Here is a 13,161-nt window from a genome sequence, read left to right as displayed (position 1 = left end):
TATGCTATAAACAAAAAATTGTAGGATTACTTACCGAGTGTGCACCGTTCGACGTCGCCATTGCTTAAGCTTGTTTTCGTCGCGGAGCAGCGCACCAAACGGCGGCCGCGATTTCTGATAAGTTATTTTTCTGTGAAAAATTTGTTGAACTTTGGAGACATCATTAATATAAATAATTTTTATGGCCGTTGAATAAGAAATGTTTCTTTCACAAGAAATGTATAAAATTACAGTGCTGTATTAGACTTGCGGTACCTAATTTACATACTGTACAGACGATAATAAACTCAACTTACCTATCTAAACTCTCTGTAGCGTGTAAGTAGTTCGGCTGCTCGTCTACTATTGGTCCAGATTTGATCAATCCTGTCGCGACACGAATCGGCGATGACGTTTTACGCGTCCCTTTTAGCGTCTTTATACGAATACCGTCGCAATTTTTTCGCCGCGTTATAGGAATCTGCATTATAGGGGGTCTACTGTATATCATTTTTCTTAAATACTATTATTCGACCAGCGAAAAACTAACAAGAACCGAAAAAACAAAAAATTACTACTACCTTTTCCTGTGCGAAATTGAACCAAGATCATTTCATAACGTGGAGGTTTGCAAAAACTCGGAGGGTCAAACTTTCTTACCCATGAAATGTATGTGTCTTACACTTGGATATTGATATCACATTTAATAATAGAAATTTAAATACACGGGTTTACATTAAATCTATGCACGATCCGCTATATATTCCCTCTTGTTCTAATGATCTTTACATATACAAAATATCAGCATTTCGAGCTCTTATTAGAAGGGCTTTCCTGTACTGCTCCAGCATATACGACAGACTTGATAAGTTGTATAGAATTACAGAAATTGCTGTAATGTTGGATTATAGAAGAACCATAATTGATTAGAAGTTATAAAGAAAACAACGAACAAAAAGAAAAAAGAACGGGATCTCGAAGTTCACTTATAGTAAACATAAGAAATGCATTTTGAATGACTATAGAAATTCGGAACTGATTTTAACTCCTCCTTTCCTATATAATTTTTTAAGAGAGCGTCCATGATTTACAAGCTTCTAAAAAAATTATAAAAAAATGGATGAACAAGCGGGAATGTATAGAATACCACATGAAAATGAACAGCAAAGACTCAAATAGGAATAGATCAGCGTCACAAATAGAAACCTTTCCATACCTTTTAAAGAACAGATAAAACGTGGAAGAAAGATAAAATTACACGGCATTATCTAATGGCACAAACTGAAGGCTCGGTCGTAAAATGGGAGGAAACAGACATCATCAAACCAATACACTCGCCATTTTTAGCAATAAACTTGGAGAAAATTGAAATTTACAAAAGCAGATTAATGGACAAATGTCTGACCGCTAGAGATGCTGAAGGCTTGCCAACGATTTGAAAGTGTATTGTGGAAAAGAAAATAAAAATTAGGATAAATCATAACTTTGATTTTTAGGTGCTAGACCAGGGGTCGGCAACCTTTTGAGTCGGAAGAGCCAAAATTACAATTTACAAAATTTCAAAGTTTTTAAAGCCACAAAATTTTTTCTTGCGAACAATAAATAGTACTCGCATAAATAAAGTTTTTTGATAAAAAAAAACTAATCTATTTATTCATAAGAAAAAATATTTATTTATTCATATATAAGTAGTGTTTTTCACAACAAATTAAATAATAGAAACATCCGACGACGGCGTCATTCGAGAGCTTCCGACGGACTGACGACAGTGACGACGCGTGTCACGGGGGAGGGGTGCGGTGAAAAGCGAGTACAAGTGGCTGAGAGATAGAATCGGTGCCTAATCCTCGTTAATCGATTCAGAACGATTTTTAAATGTTTTTTTTTTGATAAAATAAATATTTGCGTATGGAACTAAAGAGCCGCAGCTTCATATCCAAAGAGCCGCATGTGGCTCGCGAGCCGCAGGTTGCCGACCCCTGTGCTAGACGCTTGTACATTTTTTACACGAATCCTAGTTCTAATTAAAAATGAATAAACTCTCCACCAGCTACATTTTACCAGCGCCTATTTTCCTGTAGATATAAAGCTCTAACATCTCCAAGTGGTAAGGATGAAAGGAAAGATGTCTGTAATATCTCCAGTTCCAATTTTTAAATTTGTATTTTTAATTGGATATTTTTTGTGTTTTTAAAGAACGTTTTAATTTTGATGGCCAAGTAGCCTACAAAAAAAAAAAACGTCGGTCGTCAAAAGTTTGTATTCCGGAACACTAAAAATGAATAAATGGTGGTTCCTTTTTTGGACAGAGTTTGTCTTCAAATTCATTTTTACATAATTGCCATCCGACGGAATTCTACAAACGCAGCAGTTATTGTTGTGTACAAGGTCGAGAGGATTTTTTTCCTGGACTCGGAGTAAACTTAGGCGCCCATAGTAGTGACTCCCCGCCAAATAAAAGTCACTGACTGACTATATACAGGAATCAGAGTTGCTGATTTTCGGGGTCGATTTCTCCGTCCCCCAAACACCTGAGATAATTCCAAATATCTCGTTCTAAAGGAAATTGTTTTCTTGGATAGTGTGCAAAATTTCAAGATTTTCTGTAATGCAGTTGTCGAAATATAAGCAATTAAAAAGTTCAAAAATCGCCAAAAAACTGTATTTTCTTCTCCCATTTCTTCATCCGGCACTTTACACGCCCCTAGAGAAAAACTACTGGGTCTAGAAAGTTCAAGTTTTAAACTTAAGTCTTTCTCGTTATCAATGAGGCGTTCGCGAATCTTTCGGTTCGATAGGTCAAAGTTCACGGGGTTTTCCATACAGATATTTCAGTTTTATCGCTTAATTTTATGCTTGTATGGATTGCATTGAAACAAATGATTTTTATTCAAATTTGGGTTTTTTATCCAGAATAACAAAACCCAAATTTATGCGAATTAAACGATTATAACGATTTTACTAATGGCACAATGTACATCATCATCTTGGGTTTTACACAATTATTAGCCAAAATCAACTGATATTCAAACAAAAACATCTGAGATGTAAAATAATTGCTCCAAGTAAAAAATTATAACAATTAAAATTTTTTTCTTAGTTTTTCTTTGGTAAATATCAGCTTGGCGCTTCGAACCGGTATCCACAACATTTTAATTGTTTCTTTCTGCATTTCTCTTCGAAGTGCCAAAAAGAAAAATTTGACTGCCATCTAAATTGTCATAATTTTTTACTTGACGCAATGTTTTTGTTTGGATAGAATGATTTCGAAATTTACGATTGTAAATCTCGAAAAATCACTGACTTATAAATCTTTTGTGGTCAATTTTACAAACACTTTATAATAAACAAACATTTTTGTTTTCTGTAATTTTATATAAACGAAGAGATGCAAATTCCTGTATTGCTTTCCTGTTACAAGAGCAAAGTTTGAAGGAAATAATAACTATTTTATATATTTTTACGCATAAGCACTTGGGGAATAACACTTCCTACTCTGGAACAAAAAAATGAAAATTTGCTACAGTCTTAACACAGTTTTATTTGATGACTGAAAAATATCAAACGTGCAAGAACTAAGTCATTATTGGCCATTATTATCTAAGTGACTTCATAACAAAATTAGCAGAGCGAACTTCTCTTCAGAACAATTTGTCTTCTATTCATAATGTTTTTTAACTTTCTATGTATATATAACTAAATATTTATGTGTAGTATACCTAATTATTTTCTTTCATTAAATTGTTGAAAAAGTAAATAAGTAGCTTTAAAGTAATTTAATAAGTTTTAAGGTATAATCTTTTTAAATAATATTAATCACGATTTATTTTAAATCACATTACGCTTTGTTTATCTATAAAAACATGTAACAAAAACTTAATTAAAATGAAATTAATGCTTATCACTATGAGCTAATGGATAAAAAAGAACAGATGTATCACGATAGTGTAATAAAGTAATAATAATACTAACTTAAAATAAGCCAGAAGCTTAAATTTTTTTGAAAATAAACATTCCAGCAAACCGGAGGAGTCGCTATTATTTGTCTCTCACTTCGAAAATTTACTTTCTAAATTTTTTAAAGTGATTTTTTAATTAAAATTGTTACATTATATAATTTTTTTAATCTCAAGTATCCGTCTCACGCGTAGCCAACCAATGCAATTAATTTTAAATTATTCTTTGTTTTATAAACATAAGAACTGTCCATAAATTTCGAAACGCAGATATGGGTTCGTGGGTACGCAGATAATACAGTAGAGCGTCGTTTATCCGAATCAATTGGGGACTGAGGTTGTTTGGATAACTTGTTTTCGGATAACCGATTATGTACGAAAAAATAACCAATTCCATGTTGAAATTTTTCTTCGTTGCGTGTCGCTTCGCGTTGAATTTTCGCCTAACGTAAACTTTTTAAAATAATAATCGTGTCTATTGTATCGTTAAAAATTATTTCTTTCTTTTTACAAACACAATAAATATATTGAAAAATATAAAAACAAAAAAAATTATACTTGAGAAGTTAATAATCTAGTATCAAAAACGTTTGATTCAGCAAGACACACAGTCCTCAGAAAAACACCACACAAAAGTGTCAGTGCTGCCGGGTAAAACACACACATCAACAAAAAAAATATTGGAGTAGCGAAAGATATAGCCAAAGATTGCAGCGCCACAGCACTAGCAAAAATTTAAATTTGCCGATTGGAATTCTTTCGGATAACTGGTGTTTCGGATAAATGACGCTCTACTGTAGTTACAATGCCTTACAAGGGAGTAAGGGTATTAACAAAAACGTTAGATAATAGTAGCAATCTCAACCCTTGTGTAATAGAATGATTCATGTTTGTTTCCAAGGGTAGATAGCAAACCCTATTGTATATGTCACTGTTTTGTACGTAATTAATAAAACAATAGTTTCAGTACCTTGTGCTGTGTAAACTTATTATGCCTTAGTATTAAGGGGTATAAGATATGGGTTACGTAATTTTGAGGATGGATATGTGCGACGCGTTACGGAGTGTTACAGGAGCGAAAACAAGTACAGTAGAGCGTCATTTATCCAAAAGTCGGTTATCTGAAACGTCCGTTATCCGAAATAATTCCAGTCGGCAAATTTAAATTTTTCGCTAGTGCTGTGGCGCTGCAATCTTTGGATATATCTTTCGCTACTCCAATATTTTTTTTTGTTGATGTGTGTTTTTTAGCTGGCAGCACTGACACTTTTGTGTGGTGTTTTTCTGAAGACTGTGTGTCGTGCTGAATCAAACGTTTTTGATACTAGATTAACTTCTCAAGTATAATTTTTTTTGTTTTTATATTTTTCAATATATTTATTTTGTTTGTAAAAAGGAAGAAATAATTTTTAACGATACAATAGACACGATTATTATTTTAAAAAGTTTACGTTAGGCTTAACATCGACGAAAATTCAACGCGAAGCGACACGCAACGGAGAAAAATTTCAACATGGAATTGGTTATTTTTTCGTATATAATCGGTTATTTGAAAAATAAGTTATCCGAACATCCTCAGTCCCCAATTGATTCGGATAAACGACGCTCTGCTGTACAATCTTCATTGAAACATAAAAGAAATTTAATTCAGACTATATTGTATATATTAGCAAGGTGATTGCGCCGCGCAACGGCTACTGTTAACATAATCTAAAAAAAACAATTGCAAAAATCGCGCATTAAAATCGCGACTCAGACAATTGTTAAATAAGAAATACTGTGTCTAAGATCCAAAATGTCAGACGAGTCAGGTATGTAAGTATAATATACTCTACGCTATCATTTCAATTTGACGTCATTTTGCACTTTCCCATGAAAGAAAATATAGAAATGATGTAAAAAGTCTTTTACGTCATTATTCTTACAAAAAGTATGCATTTTATATTTAATAATTATACTTCAATGTTATTTGAGCATATATTCTCTTCAAAAGTGCTGTTACAATATAAATTATCATCTAATTTGATAAAAATAATAAACTATAAATTTATTTTACAACGTTTAAATATCAATAGTTACATAAATATTTTATATAGGCTAAGAATAAATAGGTTCTACTATTGAAGACGTAAGGATGAATATTATTTAAATATACAGTGAATTAATTCGGTTTTTAACTTTATAAATAAGTTATATGTTGCAAGAAAAATCAATAAATGCTGTATTAAATTTTATTTTTCAATTCCAAACATGTGAAAATACGTTGACGTGCTGTTTAATAGGATCAATTATTAAATAAGCAAAATTCTGCAAGTGATCATAACTGGATGGATAATATTTAACATTATCATTCTGTAAAAGTGTTTAAAACATTAATTTTATTGTTAAAAATAAAGTAAATGGAAAATGTTAGTATACTCACATAACAATTAACTTTCGCAATAATTGATATGACTCTAATCTCTTTAGTTTCAGGATCTTTTTGCACACTAAAATAAAATAAAGTAAATAATTCCGTACATAATATAAATAAAGTAAATTTAGATTGCTATTACGTACTTAACAATATCCTTGTACATTTGCTTGGCGACGTTAAGATAGTCGTTAATGTAATCTTCGTATTGACATAAGTTTCCTCCTAAACAGAGATGCGCGAAGAGTCTAAACAAAAATTCCCTTCTTTCTATGGGAGTAAACATATCATAATTATCACTTTCTTCTATCATCAACATCTGCAAAATAAAATACAATAAAAATTTTAGCAATATTTATAAAGTTCGTCTGTAACAAGAACCGAAAAAGAGAAAAGTGTTTTTCAGATTAACTGTAATATTTGTATATAAAATCTAAATTTCTATGTTTTATAATATTACATTTATAAAATTTTTATTGTACAGAAAATTATTTATATGTAAAATTCTTCTATAATCATGTTATTATTTTGATTTTCTAGTTACTATATACAGCATTTATCTTTCAGTTATCTTCCTTCTTTTAAAATTTAAAAATATATTAATATGTTAAAGTATTAATATATAGAGTTAAAGTTGATTTATAATACTATATATGTATATATAGTATTATAAATCAACTTTAACTCTATATACAACTAATATACATATATCAGATGTAAAAAAATAACGAGAAATTAACGAATTAAATGTAGTTTTGTTAAATTTATGAGCAGCATCAAAAATATTAACGCATATTATATATATATATATATATGCTATATATAAAATATGCGTTAATATTTTTGATGCTGCTCATAAATATATATCTGATTGTCGTATAATAATAGTAAAACAATACTATAAAAACATATAGCCATGCAATAGCATTTAATTTAAGTTTAATTTAGATACTATTAAAAATTATTATTTTTTAACATGATTAAACAAAACTTCAATTCTTAGAAAGAAAAAAAACCCCAAATTCTCTACATAATTCCCAAATTAGCTTACAGATGGCGCTAGGGAATTAAATGCTATTTACTAAATAAAAGTTTAAGAAACAAATTTCGCAGTTTTGCTGTTAAGATAATTTATATTTTTCTGATTTTTGAAATTAATTGGTCATATATAATAATGGTATACAGTATATAGCAAAATTATCCTTTTTGATGATATTTATTGTTACCGTATGATGGATCACTAGTTTCAAAATAAAAATTTGAATAATGTTATCAGTCACTAGTAGTGATTGATGTATGATCGTGGCCTAAGATATGATTTTGAATAAAACTATGGCAGTTGCCATCACCCGAAAGATGATGCATCGAATCGTTTATATCGATGCAAATGTCATTGTTGAAGATCAGAAATCAATAAACTTTGCTCTTAATTTTACTAAGATTATCCGAAACAATGATAAGCAATACACCATATAATGTAATGGGTTTTCTTTTAAAATTCCCACTAATTTGTGTTTTAATTGTACAAGAAAGTCATTTTTTTCAAACAGAAGTTATTAAAAAATTACGAAAATAATTTTTTGAATTTAAATACTATAACCAAATAAAAATATTAATGTTACTTAATTAAAGTACGTAGAAAGATTTTATGGATAAATTCACAATAAATTAAAATGGCATATGTTATGATTATTAATTAATAAAATCACATTTCCTTCCATTTAAAATTATTACAGAAAAAAAGGCATTAAGTTGTAATTAATAATATAAATTATTAATTCGGATATAAATGTATTTATCTTTGTTAAAGTCCTAAAATATTCCGGCATGCTATAATAAAAGCTTAAATTTTATGCCACTATAAATTTTCAATAAAAGATTGAATAGTAACATGGCATATCTCTATTATTGTACTACGTAATCTTGAGAATATAATGATAAGCAAACTTCTATTTTTACTAGCAAAGTTATCTGTCAAATACAATAGGAGTGTACTGTACAATACAATATAGTATAAAGTATCTATTTGAGTTTAATATTATTGAAATATGTTTTATATTTTTCACTCTACAAACAGATTAATATTGTTAAAGTTCCCAATATCCTACTGTCGAAAGCAAGAAATTTATCTTAATTGTCATTGAAATGAAAATGTGCACTTTTCCTCGCATTCACAATAAATGTGACTAGTTTACTTCAATACGATTAAAAACGATGTACCTAACTGATAATTTCAACAATTTTAGTAGAAAATATTAAATCTACAAACAGACTTTGGTAAGATTAATTTTCCTATAATCAGCCAAACAAATATTTCAAATGTTCGTGACAAAGCACAATAATTAAATATAAGTTCGTTCAGTTCTGGAGATAGTATACGTACAGTACAGTACATTATAAAGGCTATCTAGGAAGTAAAGAGACGGAAATCACTTCAGAAAGGTTCGGGTTCGTAATGCGAATGCGTCATATCTGATGAAACACATCTCACTTCCGTACTGCTACTTAAACAATATTGATAAATAACTGAATTAGAAATATATCGAACATCAAACTTGGCCAGACACTAAATATTTAAATTCAATACCAGATTATAGGATCATGTCAAAAGAAAGGAAGGAAAAAGGGAGATAAATAGGATGCGCAACAATAAAAAGTTCTTTTCAAACAGCAAATAATTAAAGTTAAATGAATAAGTAATAAGTTATTGTTAAATAAAAAGTACAATATCATCAGCACTATACAAACTGAAGAAAAAAAATTGCTCGTAATAGCTAAAGTAACAGACAAAAGAATAATTTTACAGAATAATTAAACAAATTTATTATCATCGCAAAGATGCACAACATTACTATCAATAGTCAACATCACTGATAAACAAAGCAATATCTCTCAGCGCGCGATTAAACTTCAAACAAAAGATTTTTCAAAGAATGATGACAAACGTATAAAACAGAGCAGAAATCATTAATTTAATAAAGTAACAAGAAACCTTTATAATGCAGTGACCAACTATCGAATCATAATTTAAAACCAGTTTTTTTAATTTTTTAAAATTAAGACAAAAAAGATGAAACGCGTTATAAACGCTGCGAAAAGGTCATATTATCATGCAGTTAAATGGTTTTGAAATTAATTTCTTTAAATAACAATAGTATTTTTGAGTGTTAAGCATCAACAGCCATATTAATTTGAGATAAAATAAAATATTAAATAAATCAAAAGAGGAAGCTAAAACAACCAGCCAAATAAATGCGCAGAGAGGAATGGTAAATTTTATGGTAATTAGATATAAGAAAAACTTAATTCAACACTAAAATTTGCTTATATAATATAATAATATGTTTAATTTTGTTAATTGAATTATTATTGTCATTACAAATTATAATATAATGCTACTTAAGGCTGTTATTAAAGCACGTCTTGTTTAGTTTAGCTACTAAATTATTTTTTCCATTTATATTTCTTTAATAGCTTAAGCCACACATTATTTACTATATTTTGTTAATTAATGTGAAGTGTTACTCCTAACTTATCAAACATTTCATTAAAAGTTTAATAGGCTAAGATACATCTACTTCCTATAATTGATCTATTTTTAAAACGTTTTCTTATTTAATTTATAAAAGTATTATAAGTTTTGTTCAATAATGTTTGAAATACTGATTATTTTAATTTATATCGTATTTGCTAAATATGAAGTGTCTATGATTATAAACCTATTGGCTATAATTAGAGATATTAACTACAATAATTAGCGGATATTAATGATCTTAGAAAAGATGACTAAGAATATGCAATAGCATTGACTACAGAAAAATAGAGCTAGTAAGAGGGAAAGTATGACAATCGGTCAAAAATGATCCTCCAAGATTTTGACATTTTTGGACCCAGAGGACTATGAAACGTCGAGAAATGTAAAAAAGTTTTGATTTTTTTTCTGTATTTATGAATGTTAGTGTGCTTTTTGTGGATGGGTGGGTGGCATTTTGTTTTACCTATTTTGTTTACCTTCTTTGAAGCTTAATAACTCCTGTGCTTTTTGCCGAAAATTTCTGAAATTATTCAGGGAAGTTAGTGTATTAGCGGAATTGATGCTATTAAATTTCGGCGGTTAAAGGTCGAGGGGTGGGGAGATAAAGAGGGTCGTGTGTCATATCTCGAGTAGGATTGGATTTTACTTGTTATTAACATTTAGAATTTTTTATAAAACCCATCCCGACCCTCAAATTAAGCTTTTTTGCCATTTTATAATAATTAAAAATATAAAAATATTTTAATAATGAAATATCATAACAGATGGTGACACATGCAACACATGCACTTTTAAATGTTTCCGAGAAAGTTAAGCAACTCTTTGCTGGATTTTTTAAAAATAATTTAATTTAATTATATAATATATACATATAGGGCCTATACACACATACATAAAATATAGATATTCAATCCAAATTTTTCTCTAGATCAAGAAAATTTTTAAGATAATTTTCATATTCCACATAAAAATGAATATAAACTATTTTTAAAAAAGATAATTTATTAAAATAGATGATTCTGAATAAAATGAAATAACGATAAGTACAATATCCAGTATAACGGACAATAAAGAAAATAGAGAATATCACTTATTCTAGATTACTAAATTCAATAATAGCAAATTAGACAATTTGCATAAGAACCTCTTTAAGAAAGAGGAAGTAATTGAGGTTGAGTCTGATCATAAAAAAACCTACATTAAATAGAAAAAGATGAAAACGAAAAGAATATCAAAGAAAAATAAATAATAGGAACTTCTACTGTTGCTAATACATATTGCTGATTAAGCAATAATGCTAATACTACTATTGCTGAATAAGCAATAGTAGTATTAGCATTAGTACAATAGTAGTATTTTTCTATTTGCTTGTTCCATCTAAAGTCAGTTGATCTATGGTCTACACATAATTTGTAGAATATATACTATAATTTAAGGATTAATAAGAATATCTCACTTTAACCGATTCAGTAAATTTCGTCATATTCCGTTTTACATTATTCTATGAAAGCGTTTATATTAAATTATACTTTACATTCGTGTGCATTATATTAATTGTCATATTTCGGAAGTTGCAAATTCAGAGTGAAGTATGAAAAATTATATTAGATGAATCGAAGAAAATATCTGAAATGTTTCATGATGGAAAGAACACGAACTTTGTCAAACCATTCGATTATTGTTCCGATTAAGTTGTCGAATAGTTGAAAATTGAGCAACTTGCTCGAAAAAGAAAAAGGGTTTTAAAAAAATTAATTTAACAGCAACGACATTATAAATAAATAGAAATAACTAAATTGTTCATGAAAGATCAATCATGTTTAAACTTAGTGCAGAAAATATTAACGCTTTATTATCGAAAGTAGAAAAAGTGCTACTTTCAATTTTAGCAGAACCTTTAAAATTGAGTGTGAAAATTGAATTCAAGTAGTTTTCCTGCTTCAGAAAAAAGAAGAAAAAAGGAGTAAAAAGTGCAATCCTATTCTTACGTGAAGCACGAGTTTATTAGAAGAACCCAGTGATTCATTCACAGAATTGTTTCTAGTATCTCTGTAGAAAATTCTAGGAATAGATGTTATAAAAAGTACGAAAAATGATTCGAATAAGATTAAGATCTGATAAAAATCTGGAGAACTGTCTCAATTGACGCCATTTCCGAACGAGACCGAAACTTGAATAAACTTCGTGAACCTTTAAAGAAATCTTATTAGGAGAGATTGGTGATGGAAGTTCATTCAGCAGCTTCAATTCTCGATTCTTTTCATTCATTGAGAATGACAACGACTTAAAAGAATTTAGAAAAGAGAAATGTCAAGCTTTTACAAACAAGAGATTTTCATCCGAAAAGAATAAAAAATATATATACGATATGTTTTTGTAAAGAAAAATTCTACAGATAATCCTTTAAGATCTCTAAACGACGAAAACATCAACGTTTCTGATTTTTAAAAATTATTGAGTTTTTCAAATTAATTATTATTTATAAATTGCTCAATTTTATGAATGTTTGAATCATTGGTATTTAGCACAATAATTATCAGTGTTATTGTTTTTAAATATTTTAATTTTTTTATAGAATTATCCAAAACAATAACATAATTCACTGTCGAAAATATTAGGAATTTTCAATATATTGAAATTGTTTAGTGCCAATTTGAATCTGTAAGTATAAAAACACTTTGAAATTCTAAATAGAGTAGTATTTTTCATTTTTATTGTCGATAGATAAATGTCATCATTTTGCTTTGAAATGTCTCATTTCTTTGATTCAAAAGTATTGAACTTGAAAAGTATTCTTCTGTTTCAAATATTCACTGCTTCAATTCTATTGTAGAGATGATTCAAGAGAAAACCAATTTAAATTTAGATTTAAAAAACCGCTAAGACTTGATAAAAATATAATTATGTTCAAATTATTAGAATGTTTAAATCGAACTTAATCAAATAAGTAAATATATATGTTACCGCTAAAGCTCGAAATCCGTTAATGTGCGCTTTACCTAGCTAATCTGCAGATTAACTAGGGTGATCCGTTAAAGCTGCGAAAATTATTCCATTTCTCAAATTACCTAGGTAATGTTCAGATTATCTAGGTAATCTGCAAATTACCTACTAGGCACTCGGTAAAGTGAAAATAAGATTTTTGCTGGAACAACAGCAACGTTTCTGTACGCTTAAATTAACATAATGTTATTTATTTAATTTTCAATATCTAAAGAATCAAGTTAATACAATCAACAAATTAGTTGATTGAATCAATCATCAATCAATTAAAAAAA

At 28.8% G+C, this 13,161-nt stretch overlaps 1 protein-coding gene and 1 long non-coding RNA gene across 2 annotated transcripts in view; one reads left to right on the top strand and one right to left on the bottom strand.

The window, feature by feature from the left end:
• LOC111632742 overlaps positions 1 to 13,161 on the top strand; it is a 29,902-nt gene that overhangs the window by 3,677 nt on the left and 13,064 nt on the right. Inside the window, exon 2 of the long non-coding RNA XR_002757922.1 lies at positions 12,459 to 12,544. This is a non-coding gene — a long non-coding RNA (uncharacterized LOC111632742). The remainder of the gene's footprint in view (positions 1 to 12,458; positions 12,545 to 13,161) is intronic.
• The window catches only part of LOC111632737 (uncharacterized protein C11orf70 homolog), a 17,508-nt gene continuing 10,499 nt past the window's right edge, over positions 6,153 to 13,161 (bottom strand). The window contains exons 4-6 of the mRNA XM_023377252.1: positions 6,495 to 6,667; positions 6,358 to 6,424; positions 6,153 to 6,287 (exon numbers count right to left, since the gene is read on the bottom strand). Coding sequence (XP_023233020.1) covers positions 6,174 to 6,287; positions 6,358 to 6,424; positions 6,495 to 6,667 — 354 coding nt within the window. The 3' untranslated portion in view covers positions 6,153 to 6,173. The remainder of the gene's footprint in view (positions 6,288 to 6,357; positions 6,425 to 6,494; positions 6,668 to 13,161) is intronic.

Source organism: Centruroides sculpturatus, unplaced genomic scaffold, assembly GCF_000671375.1.
Source record: "Centruroides sculpturatus isolate CEXI.00-Female unplaced genomic scaffold, Cexi_2.0 scaffold119, whole genome shotgun sequence".
Taxonomy (NCBI): domain Eukaryota; kingdom Metazoa; phylum Arthropoda; class Arachnida; order Scorpiones; family Buthidae; genus Centruroides; species Centruroides sculpturatus.
Note: the sequence above shows the minus strand (reverse complement) of the source record. Positions and strands in the feature narration are given on the sequence as shown.